The sequence below is a fragment of the Anarrhichthys ocellatus genome, unplaced genomic scaffold (genome assembly GCF_004355925.1).
Source record: "Anarrhichthys ocellatus isolate YVR2014 unplaced genomic scaffold, GSC_Weel_1.0 scaffold90, whole genome shotgun sequence".
Taxonomy (NCBI): Eukaryota; Metazoa; Chordata; class Actinopteri; order Perciformes; family Anarhichadidae; genus Anarrhichthys; species Anarrhichthys ocellatus.
The window spans coordinates 160534-181556 of record NW_022280120.1 but is presented as its reverse complement, the minus strand read 5'-3'; the positions used below and the strand labels follow the sequence as shown (position 1 = coordinate 181556).

Below are 21023 nucleotides of genomic sequence, written 5' to 3'. Positions count from 1 at the left end.
TCTGATTTCTCCTTCACTCACTTACCTGAAACCTGATGTTTCTTTTGTTTGCTCGCCAACATGTGTAAAGTCTATCATAGGCACATGAGTCAGTCTTCTCTGGCTTCGAATGTGCTCAGAGACGGGATTAATGAAACATCAGTTAGATGGATGAATGGATGAATGGATGGATGGAAAGAAAGAAAGAAAGATATACTGTATAGATGATGGATCGAAAGATGGATGGATGGACGGATATGTTAATGGAGGGATGGATGATAGATGGATGGATGAATGGATGGATGAATTGATGATGGATGGAAAGAAAGAAAGATATACTGTATCGATGATGGATGGATGGACGAACGGATATGTTAATGTTTGGATGGATGGACTGATAGATATATGGATAAATTGATGGATTGAAAGATATATACTGTAGATGATGAATGGATGGATGGAGGGAATTTATGGATATCGCCCTTATGGATAACCTTCTTGCGTCTTCTGATTTTCACCATTTCAAAGGAGTCCAAGATGTGTAATTGCACCTCTTCTCAGCGTGGATCTCAGGGTGATAAAACCAGGCCTAACATTATAGTCCATGTGTTTTGAAGCACACCCTAGAAAGGCTGTTCTGGGACCAGTACAGCAGTCAACAAAAGAGAGGTTGAACAGTGTGGCTCCACTGACATTCTGCTTCACCTTTCATCTTGTTTGTGGTGTTGGTGCTAAGAGACCCGCCACTCGAAAGTGGTTCAAAGACAGAACCGGACAAAGTGAGGCTCCGGTTCTACCCGCCCGAAGCAGTGGAAACTGTCAGAAACGCTAACGGCTGTCTCGGCTTAAGTCTGTGCTTCGTTTTCAGCCACTTGTCACGTGTTGAGAATCAAACTTCAACCAAACCTTCACTGTGTAGCCTGCAAATAGCTGTATGTAAAGTCTGCTATATACAGCTACAGTTACTTGTGGGCATCCACATTTCAGTCTGTATGCATCAGTAATTATGCTGTGATAAACATACTAAATGCATTATTATTTGCTTATAGCACTGTATCATTGTAGTAAGCACTCAAACATTCATAATGCTTTACAAGATTATTATAAAGCCTTTTATGATGACTTATTCAATTATCATCAAACTTCATAATTGACATTTTCTTTTGCAAGGATGATAGTGTATTATAATTCCATAATTCTCACTATTGTAATAGATTATAATCTTTTAATAATATATCATAATTCATTTTCTCATGCATTCCTCCAATTACTAAATTAATCTCACTTTTTGCTTCAAGCTATTGAAAAAATATGTAATGAAATCTAAACTTTACTTAAAGCAATTAACTTATAATCACACTATAATTCATTAAAACAGTTATTATAATGCATTATTAAAATCTAATAATTTATAGATATGGGAATTATAATACACTATGATCCTTGATTTTATAGGTCACTATAAAGTGCTTATAAAATGCTTATTGTTATAAGCATATTTAGGAGTGCCTATAACTACGATTGAACAGTGTTGTATGCAGATTATGAGGCATTATAAATATGTTAATAATGTATTATAGACATACATATTATCACGTAATACTAAAGCACTGACGGGGGCCATTCTACTACGTAATGAGTACTTTGTGCTGATACATTTTACTTGTGTACCTTAAAAGGATCTGAGTACTTCTTCCACCACTGCTAACAGCTCGATGTGTGTTCGTCTAAGAATTGTGCTTCAAGTTTACAAAACATGAAGCTGCTCAGGCATTTTTCTAAAAAGATCAAAAATTCACATCAAAACACAAAGATGCAGCTTTTAAAAACTGCTCCGTTGCTGCAATGTCTTTTTGCATATCTGCCAAAAGTCTGCCCCGGTAACAACATAACTGTAATAGCTTGATATCATCTGTCTATACCATCGACCTGCTGATATCATCAGTCGCACTCAGCTGCAGTGGTAATTGCGTAATTGGTTGATAAATGCCATCATTCATTTGAAGAGCATTCTATTTCTTCAAAGGACTGGTCACTGATATTCAGCCCCACTGTGTTAGCGTCTTTAGGGCAGGAGTCCACCAGAGGGAGCACAGCTCTCAGGGCTTCACTGGTGTCTCCCTGGTCCAGAGGAGATCAGCAGCGTCTGCTAACACTGACTGCCTCTTATCTCCGTTCAACGATTATATGTTGACTCTGTCCAGCTGCTCACTAAAAGACCGTCTCTGGGAATAAATTCACTCTCTTTGCATCATAGTAAAAGTATTCTTACCCGTATGGCCAAAACTGACACCAACGCAAATTCAAAGTTATAAATTGAAATAATAGCGGCAATACAACTGCATTGGTACATTATTTGAGTGAAACAAAGGTTGCAGCCTTTGATATTCTCTCACCATCATGCTTCATTGCGATTGTGGCAAACATTAGATTTCTACCTTACTTCCTGTTTATGAAGTAATAAGTACATTTTTCATTTCAAATATGTCTCGCTAATATGCTGAAGTTGGAGGATCCGTATTTTTCATCGCGCAACTTTTCGTTAAAACACATCCTAACTGAGCTCATACCTGTTTCCAAAGCTCTTTGATATAATTTGAGTTGATGTTGAATTTTCCAAAGAAAAGCAGCATAAATGTAGGCATTAGTTTGACAACTAGTTAATTAATGAATTAAGAGACTAGCGGAAATCACCATGTATTTTGATAACTGATCATTTCAGTATGGGGGGGGGGGCAAACTACGGCACGCAGATCGTTTTTTAAAAGGCCTGAGATGACTTTAAAAAAATGAATTGAGCATATTTATACACTGTATGTACATTTGGACATACGTAGTTTGAACATTTAGTGAAATTATCTCCGTCTTGGCACAGAAACCAATTTTTTACATCTTAGACTTACATATTTACATCTTACGTTTACATTTGCATTTTAATATTTTAAGACGGCCCCCAGGCTATGAACACAAACCAATATTAGGCAACTTCTGCCTGTTTTAACCTTCCTAATTAACATATTTACATGTAACATAATTGTGTTTCAAGTGGTCTCTTAGGTCATGCGCTGTATTAGAGTTTAAAATAATGAAATCAATTCAATTTACATTTAAGAGCAGCATATGCAGAAATACTTTTTAAGTGAGCACACCAAAATATTATGAAGTCAAAAGTCACACTGTTCAGTAGCGTTGCGTGGTTATTTTGACAGAAAAGGAATTTTCTGTGGCACATGGAGTTTTCTGGTCCAATAAAAACACAGATTTTTGAAGGTCTGTGACTCCTTGTGCTCCCTGATTTTAGTCATTTATCGAGGAAAAAGTACCAACGTTCTTTGGTTCCAGCTTCTGAAATGCGAGTATTTTCTGCCACTCTCAGTTTTGTGTCATTGTAAATCTACCAGTACACGGCAGGTCCAGTCAGGACCGGCTACAAAGAGCCGCGTGGTAAGCTTCCATCTTCAGTCCAAAAGGTCTCCGGGACAAGGGCTCAGTCCTCTGCAGGACGGAGCCTGGAGCTGAGGGAGATAGTCGTCAATCAGTGTCTAACGTCAGCCATGCGAGGATGTAATGTACTCGTCACTCCTCCTCAGACCTCAGCTGGCCTCCTTATGGCCTCACAATAGCTTCAATTACACGTGCGGGGTGGTCCCTCTCCCCAGCCCCCCCTGGGTGGTGGCAGGCTCGCGTGGGCTGTTAGTACCGCGGGCCATGTTTATGGGTTCCCTGAGCTCGGAGTGTGAAGAGGTGATGATGAGGCCGCCGCTGACTGTTTATCACTCCCCCGATACCGAGTGGGGAATTTGCGCTGCGTCCAGGCGCAGCAGGCGAGGGAGGGAACACTGTATGATGCCGGAGAGCGAGGTCTTTAATGAACCCTGAGGGGGGTGTGGCGGGTCAGGGCGGGGGCACCACCCTCGCATAACCCCCGAAGGAAGAAGGCATCAAACCCTTTATCTCGATCATATTGCAAACATTTCTCGACTTCCCTTCTGAGCTCACACAACAAGCTGTTTCCAATCGGCGTCCATCTGAGACCTGAATCTGCGGAGTGAAAATCTAGGTCACATGGTAAACTGTTAAGTTTCCGTGAGGATAAACAAGATAATGGGATCCGTTCTGCCGACTGAATCAGCAGAACAAAGTGGCTGCCGGCGGAGTTTGTTGCCTCAGCTGTTTTTTTACTTTGTTTTATTTTCAAGGAAATACAAACCACTGTATTTTTCTAATAATCAGCTCCTGCTGATAGGGGAAGTAAACGTGTTCTACAAACGGGACAAGCGCATGATGTATGAGGAAGAATGACATTACAGAGGCGTTATCCTTCTGGATGAAATTGGGAGAGGCTAAAAAGTTACAAAAGTAAATGTAAGAAATGATTCCAATATTCAGATTTCTTGAAGTAAACCTCTCCCTAACGTTCTGGCCCTAACGACCATTTCATTGGCCCAGCGGGGGTTTGGATAAAGGGTTACCGTGGGAACAGTTTCTGAGCCTCGTGTGTGTTGAGCGTGGTTGTCACTTTCAACTAATGCTGGGATGTTTTCCTCCCACATATATAATAAAAGGGACTGAAATGTGCAGCTTGTATTCAAATCATGTGGCCCATTTTTTTTCCTCATTTGTTGAGTTCACTGGGTGAAAAATATGTGCAAAATAACTCATCTAGCTATAAAGTCTGTCTCTCTGTGTGTCCTTCCCATACCTTGAGAACCGTTCATCCGATCTCCTTCACATTTGGTGCACAGGTGCATTGATGGGGACCCAAAGATGTGCAGTGTTGAAGTTGGTGCAATTTAAAAAAATATATTTGCTTTTGTTGTTTCATTAATTTTCTCTTTTTATTTTAAGTGTGAGAGAGACAGACAGGAAGGGCAGAGGCTGGACCTGAACGGATCCGGTGGTAAGGACCCGGTGAGCTATATTGAAATAAAACGCAAGCAGCGATACCAGGAGCCAAGCTATCGGCCAGTCCCCAGAACAGGCATTGCTCTAGTTCAGGGGTCGCCAATAGGCGGACCGCGGTCCGGATCGGGACCCAGGCGCTGTTGTATCCGGACCCAGGACCTAAAACCGATAGATAATTGAGAATTATTAAATTTTAACGGAGCGCCTCTATTTTAACCGGCGCAGCTTTTTCAGCCTTTACGGTACTTGTTCAGCGGTGCAAATCACATCACGTGATGCAGTTCGGCCAATCAAATATGGGTATTCTGACAAGTTTCCTGAATCGAGTGAGATACACACACGGGAGAGAGAGGAGAGAGGACGAAGAGTAGGAGAATAATTACCTGAGTCAGAGAAGTTATTTCACATGATGAGAGAAAAGTGGTCAGAGAGACCAGAGTCTTTAACCAAGAGTGAACAGACTCTTTCAGGTTAATTCTTCCCACGGACAGTTTAAAACCTGTATGTCTCACATGTTCAGAGACCATGACGATTATTAAAAGTGGTAATGTGAAGCGTCACTACGAGACAAAGCATAACTCTTTTGAGCAAACGTGCCCACTCACATCTGAAATGAAGACACAGAAAATAAACCTAAGAGCCCAAAATGATCAGAATCCTGACGCATGAATTCACTGACCAACAATGATGTAAACAGAGAGAATATAACTGAAACAAGTGTTAATAACCACAGATAAAGATCATGCACACTAATTTCTCTTTTTAGAAGATGAGAAAAATATAATATCGTAACTTTTTTGATTGACATCACTTCACATCTGAATGAAGTGAATTTTAAACTGCAGGGCAAATCGGTGAAATTCATTTTTTCTAAAATGAAGTACTTTATTTTAAGATGCACATTTTTCAAAAGCTTTCTGTTATATCAGTTATTATTTAATCCAGCCCTTATTTTACTTGAAATGAGAAGAACATGTATTTATGTATTTCTATGTATTATTTATAATCCATCCAGTTCAATTTGAAAACTGAGAATAATAATTGTTAAAATATAATTGATGTGTACTTTCTTCATTTGATTTGACAGTTGTTGACTACACAGAGACGTTACTACTACTACTAGGCTACTTCAATATATATATATATATACACACATATATACTGTATATATATATATGTATATATGGCACTAAATAGCGCAAGTTAGATATTATTGTAATGTTCCGGACCTTTGCCCGAGGAGATTTTCCCAATCTCAACCTTTTGGAATTTTAATTGAATACCCCTGCTCTAGTTTGTCGAAAGTTGGCCGCAGCAGGAAAAACGCCAGTATTGGCAGAGTTTTTACAGGAAATCAACTTAGGTTCCATTCTCATATTTGCGTCCATTGTGATAATATTGCGGATTCTAGCAATACCAACGTCGATTGGGTCAAATTGCATTCTCCAAAAGTATTTTTAACTGCTTCATCCTCTCTTAGCATCACTGCTCCTACTGTGTGAATAGTATCCTGTTAATGTGTGGTCTGACCATGGTACACAAGAGGTTTAAAGGGGCTATTTATGAGATTTTGAACATTAATATAGCAGCAAACAACTATATTTGCTATGTAAAGATAGAGTGGGGTAATGTCTCAGAGAATGTCTTGTAATCAGAGCTTCTCTGCTCTTTCCTTTGTTAGCCGGACCGGACACGCCTACACGTCCGCAGTGCATGTGCGACCAAGGCCAGGTCTTCAATACAGGCTCCCCACACTGTTATTTGCTTTGCTGTGGTACCGACGTATAGACTACGCTGGTGACGTGGCTTTCTAACGAAGGCGATTGCTTCAAACCATTGTCCAAACAATCGACAATCGGTCGATTGTGCTATCAAGGCGTGGTGGTAGAAAGTGATTTAGTTTGTCTGATGAGATTGGAGGAGGCTGGTATACATTGTAAATTGGAAGCAGTGTTTTTGTGGGTTCTTTGCTCTTCCTAAATTATTTTGGATACAATCTGGATATGCCAAAAGATGCATTTGACCTGGCAGTCTGAACTAAGAGAGTGGCTTCCCACAGGGCACTTTACCGTAAAAGCCATGATAGCAAAGTGAGTTCAGATGAAGACGACCTTTTTAGATTTTCTTCTTCAAAAGATACCGGGCCGCTGCTGACCATTTGCCATACCTAAGATCTGTTCTTCACCAAGTCATATTTGCCACGTCTAATCACTGTAGAAAATAATTTTTGAAACGCTGTCATTGAACGTAAGAGCGATTTTGCATTGCCGACTAATTGACCTACGACTGTATTATTAGAACTCTCATTTCTTATGAGAAAAAACAGATTCAGGCCAAATTGTGTTTGGAGTGAAGACTTTTCATCTGTGAGAAGAGGTCGAGCTGCTTTCAGTGCTGCCAATGGTCAAACCTCGACCCCAGAACCTGCTCTGTACCACGTAGACCTGGAAAGAAGACAGAAATGGTTAAACAAAAACAAAAAAGCTGTTAAATGAACGTTTTTTTGGAAAGCTATTGGAAGCCGCCGCCACCTGGAAATCTCTACAACAAAAGTGGTGAGTTTTATCATAAGCAATAGTATTAATAGAAAAAAATTTAAGTTGGCAAATACTGAAATTTCCCATCAAATTAACGGAAATTTGACACCTTGCAATAACCGGCTGAACTACGCATTGCCACTGTTGGTTTTCCTACATGTATAGTGCATCTTGGGAGTCGTTATCTTTAGTACTAAATGAATAGGCCAGTCATAGTGCTGGTTACTAGTCCCTGGCCTCGCTGGGGGTACTGATTCGCTGACCTAAGACGGTCAGAGCCTGTGAATTAAAGCCGAGCTCAGCTGGAGTGAAGGGCTTGTCCTCCCTCAGGTGCCAAATGGATTCTGCAGTTATTACCATAACGTTTCGCTCCAGCTCATTTAGCCGCAGCCCACAGCTGGTCACAGGAAGAGCTGCACCTGGTACAGCCAACAGAAACAGCTCCTTTACTGTCATGATATGTCAAGTGAAGAAAAGCAGGGATTTTGTCCTCGTCTTGTCTGACTGAATTAGTGAAGTAGTAGTAATTAATGGTCACTTCTGATGGGATTTCCTTTGCCTACCCTTGTAAAGAAGAAGTGATCAGGCACAGTGGACGTCTCACTCCAGAAACCGCATGATAGATGGCCTAGCATTTGGCTCCACCGTCTGCTCCATAATGTGCTGCCCCCCCCCCGGAGCGCACGCCCTCGTCATGACAAAGGAAACTGTTTACACTGGTCCTTAATAAGGCGAGAGGAACATGTGTGGCCCAGTCCATAACCCGTCCTCTTATGACGCTAAAGGAACGAGGAGGAAATTACTTTTACTGCGCCGCCCTTAACTGCAGCGTAAATTCAACCGGTCAGTTTGGGCGACAGATTAGATTTACAACATGATCTTATCTGTGTTGAGAAAGAAAAGCACTCTGCTTTTAAAGGGACACTCTACTGATTTGACTCATTAAGTTTAGTGTGTTGTTTTAGTTTTCATTTTATAAAGGAGTACTATTAAGCCTGTTAAAACAGTTGCATAGGCTGAATTTGAAAATAAACCAATGATGTTGAGGTTGAGGTTATTTCAGTTTGGGCTGAGAGACTACACATTTTTTTATCAGAAATATATTTATAAATTGTGGGCATGAGTTTTGAAATACTTTCGCATTTTCCAGGCAGAAAGGCTCTAGTAGAAGACAACATTGAGTTGCATGATGGGAGATGTAGGATCCAGTGTTTAGATGCGGCCTACATTTGGCCAACAGAGAGGTATGAAGGTAGTATGCGATGACTATATTGCTATAAATAAACTGATACTAACGCGTACTCAGTTCCGCCTTTCTGCTGCTTTCAGTATACTGCTGGTTATAAAATACAACAAATTGCTTTTTGAATAAAAAAAAATGTATTTAAGGTAGTGCAGAATCCACAAGCTTCTAAGAAAAAGGTCAAACAGAGGGTGCTAGATAACATCTCCAAATAAAGTAATCGTCATTTTAATATATTTTAAATAATGTAACATTTAAAAAAATTAATTAAATTAGTAGTTTTAATGATGTATTATAAGCACCTTAGAGTTAGAATTAGGAAGTTAAACGAGTCATAATTCCCTCTCTAATATCTATTTTATATTGCTGTGAAAATATCTCCTTGAAACAATATTTATTCAAGTTTCTCACCAAAAATAAAATCTTACAAGATTATATCATGATCATAATTTGACTTTACCCAATAATAATTTGTACCTAAAAGAGCTGAACTTATCATAATGCATATATTAACTTGGTATGTTAGCTCTTCTAGCCAAGCAGGACTGTGCTGCTCACCGGCTGCTAACAGCTAACGCTAACTAGGTTTCCTCCTGCTGATTGTCCGTCTCCATATACCGCCGACATGTTTTGGTCTTAGTAGTGTGTCACACACTAGCAACCACATGTGCAGTGCACTTCTCCCGAACACGCATCTTTACTGAATACTGGCAGATACCGATCTGCACCCAATCAGGGCGTCCCTAGATTATATTATTATACGATATGTCTGTGGACACAGTTTGTCAACAGTTGACAGCTGTGCTCGAAACTCTATAGGTGTGTAGTTGAGATGAAAATGAAGACGAAGTTTGTAGATGAGTTTGGTCGGAGCAAGTGGGTAAGGGGCCATTGCCCCCCCCCCGCGGAATATATTTAGCCTACTGCCTTTATTTTAAGAGCTTTTGACGACCATATTTCCGATGTATAAACAGTTCTACAGGGTCTCTTTGACAGATCTTTTGGCAAAAGCACTTAAAGATGAAACACATCACATACATTACAGTGTGACAGTGATGGCAGCTTCCGCCTACAACCTAGATTTGTCTTTTTAAATCCATCTCTTTGTAAACCCGTCAACTTCATGAAGGTAAGGCACTAACTCGCTGGAGAGCCGCTTTAACATTAAACCAAATTCTGCGGCTCGTATTCGTTAATTGCAGGATCCCGTTCTAGTATTCGTTAGACTCTGATTAATGGAACGCTCCATTAGATACACAAGCGTAGGCCTTCGACCGACTGCTTGGGCCTTGTAGCATGCAGAGGGAGATGGGATTGTGCGTGTCGGTCTGCAGCACCGTCCCACTGCGTTCCGCTCGGCACTGTCAAACTTTCTTCTGCTGCCCTCATGACTCGCAGCCTTTTTCTGTTCTCACTTCAAAGCTGCGCGCCGGGGCTGAATATAATTGCCGTATCGCTTCATGCAGCTGCCCCAACCCGGACCCACTCCGTGGCACTGCGAGCGCCGGTATCACATCAGCCTGCGTTTGTTTTTTTTAACATCTCCGCCAGAGCGCTACTGCCAGCTGAATCATCACGGCGGAGGGCAGCAACGCCCATCCAAACAGTGATAACTGCATTGAGTAGAGAGCGACCATGGCCCTCTCTGCTGCGATAGGGTTCCTTTGGCTTTCTACAGCATCGGCGGACTTGAAGTTGACTGATGCATTCCAGCTGAATGGACTTTTTTCTTTTAATATTACCAACTCTGCATCAGCATTCTATCCCTTTGCAGAACAATACAAAGTCCCGAGGTGTAGTTTATTTTCCTTTTTTCCATGTCAAACCTGTGTAAAAGCGACTATCATTTTTTTCACACAGATTTGTACTTAGGGGAACAAATGTAATCATCAACTATTGATGACCTGGGTTTCTACACTCATCATTAATTAATTCATGCATCTGTACTCATCTATTCCCCTTCATGCGGCATTATTTTTTACAAGTTTCACAATGAGTTTCTGTTGATTTGGCATGTTTTTTCTTTCCTTGAAACCCAGGCTGTTAACCAAGTGTGAATTGGTTAAAGCATCGACAAGGATTCATTTAATCTAAGAAGAGTTTGAATCAGAGTTTAAATACCTTCGTCATCTAGGGGTTGTTTTGCTATCTTTGTATTCACGGAAAGAAAACCACAGTTTTAACAGGTTAACCTTTAACTTTACTGTGTTATCCTCTACATTTTTCAATGAATATGTATTTGTGTATGATTTTAAATGTTTTTATATATTTTTGATAAGTCAATGAAAAAAAGAGTAACTCCAGAATTAGCTCCAGAAGAGCTCTGTCGCACAATTAAAAACTATAGACTCAACACGTAACTTTTAAAAGCGGTTGCCACGCTAGCAACCAGGCATCATGCTTTTGATTGCCGAAATTGAAAATCCGGTTGCCATTTTTACTCACCTTGTGTTTTGAGTGATTAAGATGCTATGCAGTTATATGTTAGCTTAATAAAATAAATCTTTCTTAATTATAAGCTAGCATGATTTAAAGATGAATCCTTGTTGGTACAACCCAGCCTATGTTAGGTAAATATAAACAGGACTTCTGAGTAGAAAGTGGATTGCTCTGCACCCACAGTCGGATCACAGTGCTGATTGGTTCCTCTCACTCTCACCCTGAGCCCTCGTCTTCGACCAATCAGCACGAGTCACATCGAGGGTCCATCAGTCTCTGCTATCGCTGTGTTCAAGGTTGTCCTGGCAACCAGCCCAGGCTTTATGTGCCCATGTGTGTCTGGGCTTCGCCCCTCTTCGCTCCATGTGCTGCTGCTGATTAGCTGGTGAGAGGCTGCGCAGCATCTGATAAAGCCCTAATTGACGCGGCCACCGAGGGAGGCCTTTGTGTGCTCTTTGTTGGCCCCGGCGAGGCGCCGCGGAGTCAGACCTCGTCACAGTGGCCGTTTAGACAATAGGAGCAGCTGTAGCTCAACTCTGAGGAGCTGTGGTGATGATGGGGGGCAGGAACCTCCTCTGCTATTGACTGACTGGGGAAGAGGGGATGGGGACAAGGAGGGGGGGGGTCTTACAAGAATGAGGGTTGTTTTGGGACAAACCTTTTTGTTTTTTTTGACCCAACAACTTCTGGAGAAGCCGTGGTGTCCAGTGGCTGACGTCTCTATTGAGGCACTGGAGGAGCTTTTTGCGTGGACACTCGGGAGGACAGGACAGGACTGCTCAGCATTAACAAAGGGAGCAGAGGGATGCAGGTTCAACCCCCTCCATGTGGCCCAGATACACACAGGCAGATGCTGAGATGGGACTCTACCATGTGGGGTGTCAGTGTTGTTGCCATACAGACTAAACTGTGCTTTGCTCTTCTGAATGTAACACATTCTTTTCAAACAAGCTTTTTTTCTTTTATCGATGGACCCTTGTGCGAGCAATGATATTTTGAATCTGAGCCTTTGTTACTACCTGACAAAATGCTGAAGTTCAAATCTTTTTGTTTGGACTACTGGGAGTTCCTCTGTCTCCAGCCTCTGCACGGCTTCTATAAAAGGTGAGCTCATGTTTGTTGATTCCAAAGTGTTGTCTCTTTTCTAGTCAAAGACAAAAGACACACACGGCTTAGACATGTGAACAGACTTCTTCTGTTCTTTTCCTGTCGTAAAATTGTCACGTTTGAACCAAACGTCCCCATGCTTTGTTTTTTTTACTCTACTCTGAGAGGGACTGAAATGAGGCACGAGGCCCACGTATCTGCGAGGTCAACTGGTCTGAATGGAAGCGCTATTGTTGCGGTTTGCCCCCCCGACAAGCTCCGTCTCGGTACTCGGCCTATTGTGTGTGTGTGTTGTCCTGCTCATTGTTATTGACTCGGCAGCACAAGGTGACACGTGCTCAGTCATCCACCTTTCCAGCGCAGGAGCATCCACAGCCTCTGTTCAAGTTATTTTTTCTATTACTTAAGTTTGCAGGACGGATGCCAATGCTCGCTTCTTGTACATGTGTTAGCAAAATAGGATGCGTTTGTAACGATACAGTGACGAATTACCTGCAATTTAAAGGGGCACTTTACAGATTTTACACATCAGAGACAGGTTCAGGTCAGTCAGTGCAAACAGATGTGCAGGAGCTTTGTCAAGTCTGACAAACAGAACCCCGTCAGGGTTAGCCTGCATTACAAATTAGGAACATTAATTGAAAAATATTGGTGTTTCCCATGCAGGCAAGGTCAAACAAAAGGTGCAATTGAGTTGCATTATGGGAAGTGTAGGATTTAAGACTTTTTGGAGCTTGACCCACGCCAGGGACTAAAACAGTCTTGGAACCAATCAGCTATCGGTCTGACAATAATAAGCCTCATTGGGCAAGGGGTCAAGAGTGGGCTTCCTCTACACAGGGAGACAGTTAAGAAGCTAATTTTAAGCTAAATTGTCGTCAGACGGTAGCCAATGGGTTCCAAGATTTCATTTTGGGCGTGGTGTTCCCCTCTTTTGCGCTCCACACTGACAGTTTACCTGCATTCAACCAAAGCCCGATTGGTCAATACTACTTGGACTACAAATGAGAAGCCAGAGCGCTTCTGATGCTAAAATCTTGTCCCATTGCCTACAGTGTCTGTTTATAGAGCATATCTCGGCCAGTGCTGCTCTGATTTTGACTGTTCTATTTTTATTTACTTGCATGTGTCTAACTTTTTAAAATAAATACAAAATGGATGGAGTGCTCCTTTAATAAGCTTGGGCCAGATGAATAATTTAATTCATTATGATTAATTAGAATTTTTGTTTTTGGAAAATGTGTAAAATGCCTATATTATGGTAACTGTGAGGATAGCAGGCTATCTTGTTGCGATAACATTACAACACTCAAAAAGGACTTATCTGCATACTTGGTTTGTACTGACATACAGTATTTCTACTTACAAAAGCAAAGCCTTGTGAGTTGTCTGAACAGTGTGTGGATTTTTTTTATTATTGTTTTTTTTTGGTTTAGTCTGTTCCTGCATTGTCGCTAGGTAGCTTCTGCTAGCTTGTCAGCTGCCTGGAGCAGGAGGGCAGGACAAAGGGGGTAAATTACTAAATATGCACACCGACAAACTTTGGAAATGCAAAGTTGAAGCCAACTGACACCAAAGCTCACGATATATTGCTCTGCTAACGATGTTGCTCTGCTAATGTCTACGACCCACAAGCTATAACTGTCAAGTGGCTAAGGGGTTAGCGACCTGAAAAAATACATTTCAATGGTAACATTTAGGTTTTACAGGAACTGAAAAGAGGTGGATTCCAATACAAAACACATGACCTACGATAAGAGAAAACTTTAAAAACATGAAGGCTTAAATGAAGGCTGCTTCAATACAGCTGAAAAACGGTCCACATCAACTGAAAGTTATTTTTTACATGACTTTTGTGTAAAGATATTGAAATGGGTTTTGCAGTGAATGGATATAAAGCCAGTAAGTAAGTGACACGATCAGCTTGAAAGCTCATTTTAGCAGGTTTTTCCTGGCCTCTGTTGGGTCTCATTTTCTCTGTGTAATGGGAAAGACACCCGTGGGGTCACTTGAAGTGAGCTAACTCTTAACTGTTCTGTCTGGTTCAGAGAATGGTAATCAAAAAGGTGAATATGCAATGTGGAGATATTTATTCATGAGTCCACCAACCCCCACCACCCTCTCTTCCACGCAGTCTTGTCTCTGGGGGGGCGGGGGTGAAGACAAAAATGCCCCCCTGCGACACGGCTTAATGCTCGTGTGTTTCCCATTTAAATACCAGGCGGTGATTGGATGGTGGGGACCCATTTCCTTCACTTTGAGGATGAGCCAAACCTTTGTGCTACTTTAGAGTGCGTCGGGACTGGAAAGTGTTCATTTTGGTGTTGGGGTTCCATGATTTGTTTTTTTGGTGCGAGACGGTAATCAGCTTCATCTCCGTGCTTGTGTCAGTATGAGGTTATGCACCGAGGACAGACCTGCTCATAATACCGTTTGGTCTCTTCATCTGGAAAATCAGCAGCAATCAACATAATGGAGCTTGCATTTTTTTAAAGGGTCAGTTCACAAAAACTACAAAAACAAGTGTCACTTTTCTCTAGGGATGTAGTACATTATTTCAATAGGAAGAGATGATTTGCACTGAACAAATAATACGCAGTGAACGGCAACGTAATGTTTCTGTAATATCGGATTGATAGCACATGAATTGTGCATCATTTGCAACCGCTACCTGCCCCGTCTCAAGGTCCGATTCACAAAAGCTATTGCGCTAACGATATCTCAGCGCAAACACATCCATAAAGCTTTGCAGATGACTGCGATTTGCCCTTCTTTTTTTTTTTGAAGTATGAATGCACACTCCTTTCATGATGCTCATACACGCCTCTGCACAGGGTGCGTGAAATAATACATCATTATGGGGAAAATATGAATTACAGTCTCTTATTTTAACAGTTTTTGGAGTCATTTAAATATGTGCAGCGATTCCACGGCAGCAGAAACAATAAGTGCATCTCCCCATTAACAGAGATGCGGTGCACATCCCGTTTTATTTACATCTCCCTATTTCAAAAAGGACATGCAGGGTATCTTTATTCATTAATTTTCCAAGACGTCTTCATTGTATTGGGGTGGAGGCAGACTTATGACAGACTGACATCTCAAAATCCATGCAAATGAAGCCAAGTCAGTGTCTTAATGGCAACTTTGTTTTGTTTTATCAGTAATTTATGTGAATCGAGCCTGTAATAGCTTCGTTGTGATTTCCTTTGCAGTTGCTTACTCCTCCTCTCGACTCCTGTAGATCAATGACCCCTTTGGTAATGTGTCAACCCCCACCGTTTGTCTGCTAATGGATTTACCTGTGTTAATAGCTGGTTTGACAATAATGGCTGTTGTGTTGATGTGGTGTCAGGAGAACCCGTGACTGTGCCGTACGCAGATCAAACTGTCCAAACACGGTAGTTCATCAGCGCTGAAGGGAACCCCACTCCCCACCCCACTCCCCTCTTCATCATTCACACCCACTGACTCCATTCTGCCTCACATTTCCTTTTCCCCAGGCAGATGTGACCTGAGCCCCTCCGTGTACTGCCACTAACTCTTGACAGAATAATTGCACATAAAAGTGGCTCCTATTATGCATTCCAATTCCCCCGCAAGATCGGGGCTTTGCCCTTTTTTCCCTCAAGGATTCATCAGATTACAGAGTTTTTATCTCAACGTTAACAGACAGAGCCATGGCCTTTTAATATTCCACTCTCATTGTGGAGTGGAGTGAGCAGTTTCTGCTGAGGACCAAATTCAGGACATCAAAAGGCTTCTTAACAAGCAGGTCCTTGGTCTTTCGATCCCTGCGGAGTCCTGAGTCTTTACAAATGCAGATGAATCTCAGGTGAACCTCCAGAGGCTTTCAGGATTCACACCAGCTCACCCAATAATGGGAATGATTTGTTGTTCCATGCTCTAGAGCCCACTGTACACTCTCAGGAATAAAGATGCTAGCAAGAACCATAGAGGGTTCTTCAGCTTGTCCTCATAGGAGAATGCTTTTGATTCCTGGTAGAACCTTTTATAAAGGTTCCACCTGGAACCCTTTAAGTGAGGTGTACCTAGAAACCTATATAACAATTTATACGTCAAACCATCAGTAAAAATACTCCTGATGACAGGTTTGACAGAGAACCCTTCTTGGTGTGATGCTTCCACACAGAAGACGCTCTGGAGATGCTATCCAGAACATTTCCACCTTCCAAGGGTGCTAACAAGCACCCAACCAGGGTGTTTTACCAAGAACCCTTTTATATTCCAAGGGTTTCATCGAGAACCCACCCATTATGTTCTAAAGATAACAATTTGTATTTAATCCAGAACTCACCCAAGGGTTCTATACAGAAACCGCTTATACTCCAAGGCTTTCATCTAGGACTCAATTATATTCCACGGGTTTAATCTAGAACCCACCAAGTGGGTTCTATATAGAACCTGTTTATATTCCAAGGGTGTGATCTAGAACCAACCCAGCAGGTTCATCTGGGAATGCGTTTACAGTATATTCCACGCTGAGTCATCTCAAACCCACCCAGGGATTCCCTGAAGGGCCAGGGCTAATGTGGTGCAACGCAACCCACAACCATCATGGTTCCCAATCATAGTTTTTGGGGGTGTGGGCTTGGAGGATCTTGTTATACCCATGCGCTCCACAATCCCAAGAACTATTTCTCCTAAAACGGGTTCTTTGGATGAACAAAGTTCTTACCCCTAGTCTTACAAAGAACCCTTGAACAACCCATTCTTCAAAAAAAGGTACTTCAAAAGCAATGTTTCTGGGTAGAACTTCAGCCCTTCTGGGAGAACCCTTGTGGAACCCTAATTAAGGGAGTAAAATCATCTAAGGGGCAAGTTGGAAAATATGCTACAGTAGTGGCTTGGATAGAGTGCTAATTGCATTTATTTATGGGCCAAACAGAGCGCAGGCCTGTGAATGAGTTGGTCCTCAGAGAATACACTGACACTGCACTCTGTCAAATTCTGCCAGTAGCTCATTCACATCGAGTGCTGCAGGGTGCTTTCAGCCTGCCAGCCAATTCTCCACTACACCCAGTGGCAGATATGCCTCGTAGCGGTCAGTTTGATACCAGCCGCCAGCGCCGCTCTCTTTGGTTTTCTCCCCGCCATGAAATGGAAACATCAAAGTCGGAAGCAGCCGTCAAATCGATCTGCTGCGAAAGTGTGTTCAAGTGTGGCTGTGCAACTTGGAGCTTGCAGTCGGAGCTTTGTAGCCCAAGTCATGGTGCAGAGTGACACTCATGCTCCCTTTTTGTTGTTGAGTTCGTATTAAGTATGAATGATGTCTGCTGTTTTTCCAGCTGTTTTTCATCTTGTTTCTTCATGTATTTGGGATATTCAGACAAGAGACAAACTTAAGGCAGCAGAGAGTTCAGTAATCTCATATTTCCACCACATTACTGATACTGACTGTCTTCATGACTGCCAATAGCTGACCCCGCCCATGAGAGTGGGCGGGGGTGAAGGAGAGACAGACAGGCAGACGAATGGAGAGAAATGTTGAGCAGGTGCTCAGAGGAAGGCCACGGAGGCCAACGGGGAGTGGGGCTATTCTTGAACGTCTAAAATAACAAAGGCAAACTTCTTACATGATCGGTGTGAGGATTTGCATTACTGTGTGTCAGCATGTCCTTTACATGCAGTAAAGTTTGTTACGCCCAACTACTACTGGACCAATTACTCAGGACTTGGGAAGCAGACATAATGTGAAGTATCAGTGGTCTAGCAAAATATAACTAAATGACGTTACACGGTAAACTAAACTAATTTAATGACTAATGACAACACTGTAACCTTAGTCAGTCCACTCAGGTTTTTTACTCAAGTACTATACAGTTATTTTGTAGTTATGTACGTCACTTGAGGATTTCCATTTGAATTGCACTGTATCACATTTTAAAGGGAGATATTGTACTTTTCCTCCACGACAGTTATTTAACAGTGATGGTTACTAGTTGCTCTGTAGATTTTAAATGCAAAACTTAATACAGTAAAATAAATTGTTACGAATTAGCCATGCATAAAGTAGTTCAAATGAGTTCCACCTTCACCAGCTACAGCATTAAAAACCCTATTTGCACATCGTGGCACCAGTGGTAATATTTCAACAATATACTACTAATAATAAAATGGAAGGATTCCTTCTGTATAATACAAACACATTTGTTTTCTGCTTATTTCGCTGGTGATGTTTCTGTACTTTCACATACATTTACATTGTGCTAGAGTTCCTGTTCTTAAGCGAGGGATCTGATATGTCTTCCACAACTATAACGACACATTACAAGAGTTACAAGAAAGAAAGAAAAATCAGTGGCAACAACCACACATAATACATATATATTATTTATTTCCTGGGCCAGAACTAAGGTTGACCCACTATAGCCACTATACTCTGCACAACCCTTATTACACTATAGGGAGTAAACTGAATGGACTGATATCCAAGGATGGCTCTCCTTAAAGGTCAACTCAATACACTTTCTTTTCCCATTTTATCATATGGAAACGCCCACTCGTCCGTTACCAAAAATCAGGATGTAGGCTACCAAAGTAAGCTTATCAATAAGGTTATGAAAGATGTGAACGCTAGCACTAGTTGAGTCAACGTTAGCTGTGCTAGGTTTGGAGATAACTGAAAGGGTTTGTTCGAATTTTTCGAAGTGGGGTGATCCCGTCCACAATCGCTTGACTTTGCTGTCAGGGAGCCTTTTGCCGGTACTCCTGTCTGCGTCTCTAAACTGGGATTGTGCCAACAGCCAGCTAAGTTTCTGTAGTTACTACACTGACTACAGAAAAGGATGTATGTGTATATATATATATAAATATATATATATATATATATATATATATATATATATATATATATATATTTATATGTAGAACGTTGTCATTCAGAAACCTACGTCAGGTCACGTGGGAAGACTAACAAAAAAATATGCTACTTGGGAAAAATAGCATTTTGCGCTAAAACATGTGCACTTCTACCGGAATTTGAATATTTGGATTTGACGACATAAGGAACACCACCGAGGAGCTGCAGAATGATGTCAAGACTTGTTATTATACCACGTAACTTTCAATAACGGTCGATCGATATACTACGTCACTTGCTTCGACCGAATGCAAAAACGGTTAAAAAAACGAAACAATGGCAACGTTCTTTTTCCAGGCGACGCCGGGGCTGGCTGATGAAGACTACCGTCCACAGCATCATGGAGCTCCTCTGCTCCTCAATTATAACCGAGGATTCTTCAGGCTAAACAGCGGCTCCACAATTACCACAGCCTGCCACACTCGCCAGAAAATCTTTTTTTCTTTTCCACACACATCACACATTTCACGTCAACTGAACTTTTACGCTGCATTCAGCTGGGCTGATTCAGCGATATATGACTTCAATCCTCTGCCTTCCATGTTATATTACTCCCCGACTCTGTTTTGAAATGGTTGATAAGTGACGCGTCAAAGACTTAGCAGCCTATCCGAAAACAAAAAACCTTCTGCGCCCATTCAGCAGCGGTGTGTTTCACACCCCCGAGGCCTGATACCATCTATTGAGAGGGTGTGAAGAAAAGGTGAGACCTGGCACTGCAAGTGAAACCTCTATACCTCCTGTGCGGAGGTCACGGAGATGATTCAGGGGAGTGAGGCTGCTGGTGGAATGCAAACATGCGCTAGTGTTATACACTGAAAGCAAGGAGGGATTTTGCTCCCAAATCTTGTCCGCTCAGCAGCTGGCCTTACTTGGTAATGCGGGCTGGGACCCTGCCCTGCTCTCAACAAGAGCAGCTTTGCTGTGTCTACTTTTACGAATGCCAAGGAAAAAAGGGGAAGTGATAAAAGGAGCAGTGACTGAAGTAACCCAATCTCCAGGAGGGAGAATTAGTCAGCAAGGAAAAGACTAGTGTTTTGCATTCATGTGAAATGTGAAGAGAGAGAGAGAAGAGAGAGGAGTGGCATGGGGGGGGGGGGGGGGGGGGGGGGGGGCTGCTACTCCTCTCCCTCTGTCTTCACCCTAGAGTTGCTTAAAAATCTTTTTTAACCTCTCTGCCGATTTCAAGTTTCCAGCCTGACGATGTCAGGGACATATGGGATCTAATGTGGAAGTACTGCATTTCAGTTCGGACGATAAGGTAGGGGGGATCCTGTTACAGAGCTCCAAAAGCATGATGGTGTACTGCTGGAGAGCCATAAGCTTATGCTGGTCTGTGTGTCGGGGGGAACTCTGAGTCTGTTTTTAATATAGTTTTACACCCGTATTAGACCTGGAGGACTGGATGCTTGCAAAGTTTAAAACACAGGCTTTATGGTTTGCCATCAGTGGTTATATTCAAGTGACGGTTAAGGAATGTACAGTATTGACTTAGTAAAAAGTTGTGAAAGGTTTGGCAGCTGTGATGTGTAGATCCCCAAGATCACGAACATGATCACCAGCTAAAAGGCACTTTCAGTTTGGATTGCAGCTGAAATTTTGTTCAGAGTGTCAGTGAAGAGTGACATCAGAACTTCTCAGAGTCTTCAGCTGGCTTGTTACAGCCCAAAAACCCAAATGTATATAACCTACAACAATATAAAATATGGGAACTGTTTACATTAAGGAAGCTGGATTCAGCAAACCCCTCGTCATTGGTTGCATACATTTTGTCCACCAGTTGTGATCAGTTCAGCCAAATACCTTTTTTTATTAGAATATTTTTCAGTGTCTTGGAGAAGTCAAATTATTCTATTATTTGCAAGAAATAAAATGCTTTCGTGTTCCGTAATCATCTCACGACCTCCCGTGGTTTCCGAATTCTGGCTTA

At 41.9% G+C, this 21023-nt stretch overlaps 1 protein-coding gene across 4 annotated transcripts in view; it reads left to right on the top strand.

Moving 5' to 3' along the window:
* The window catches only part of iqsec1b (IQ motif and Sec7 domain ArfGEF 1b), a 209757-nt gene that overhangs the window by 127119 nt on the left and 61615 nt on the right, over window positions 1–21023 (top strand). Inside the window, exon 1 of one of the 4 annotated variants that reach the window (XM_031875359.1) lies at window positions 20237–20354. The exons of the other annotated variants lie outside the window; for them this stretch is intronic. Within the exon in view, the coding sequence (XP_031731219.1) occupies window positions 20320–20354 (35 nt within the window). The 5' untranslated portion in view covers window positions 20237–20319. Of the gene's footprint in view, window positions 1–20236; window positions 20355–21023 lie in introns of those variants that run through there. 4 annotated transcript variants of the gene reach the window in all.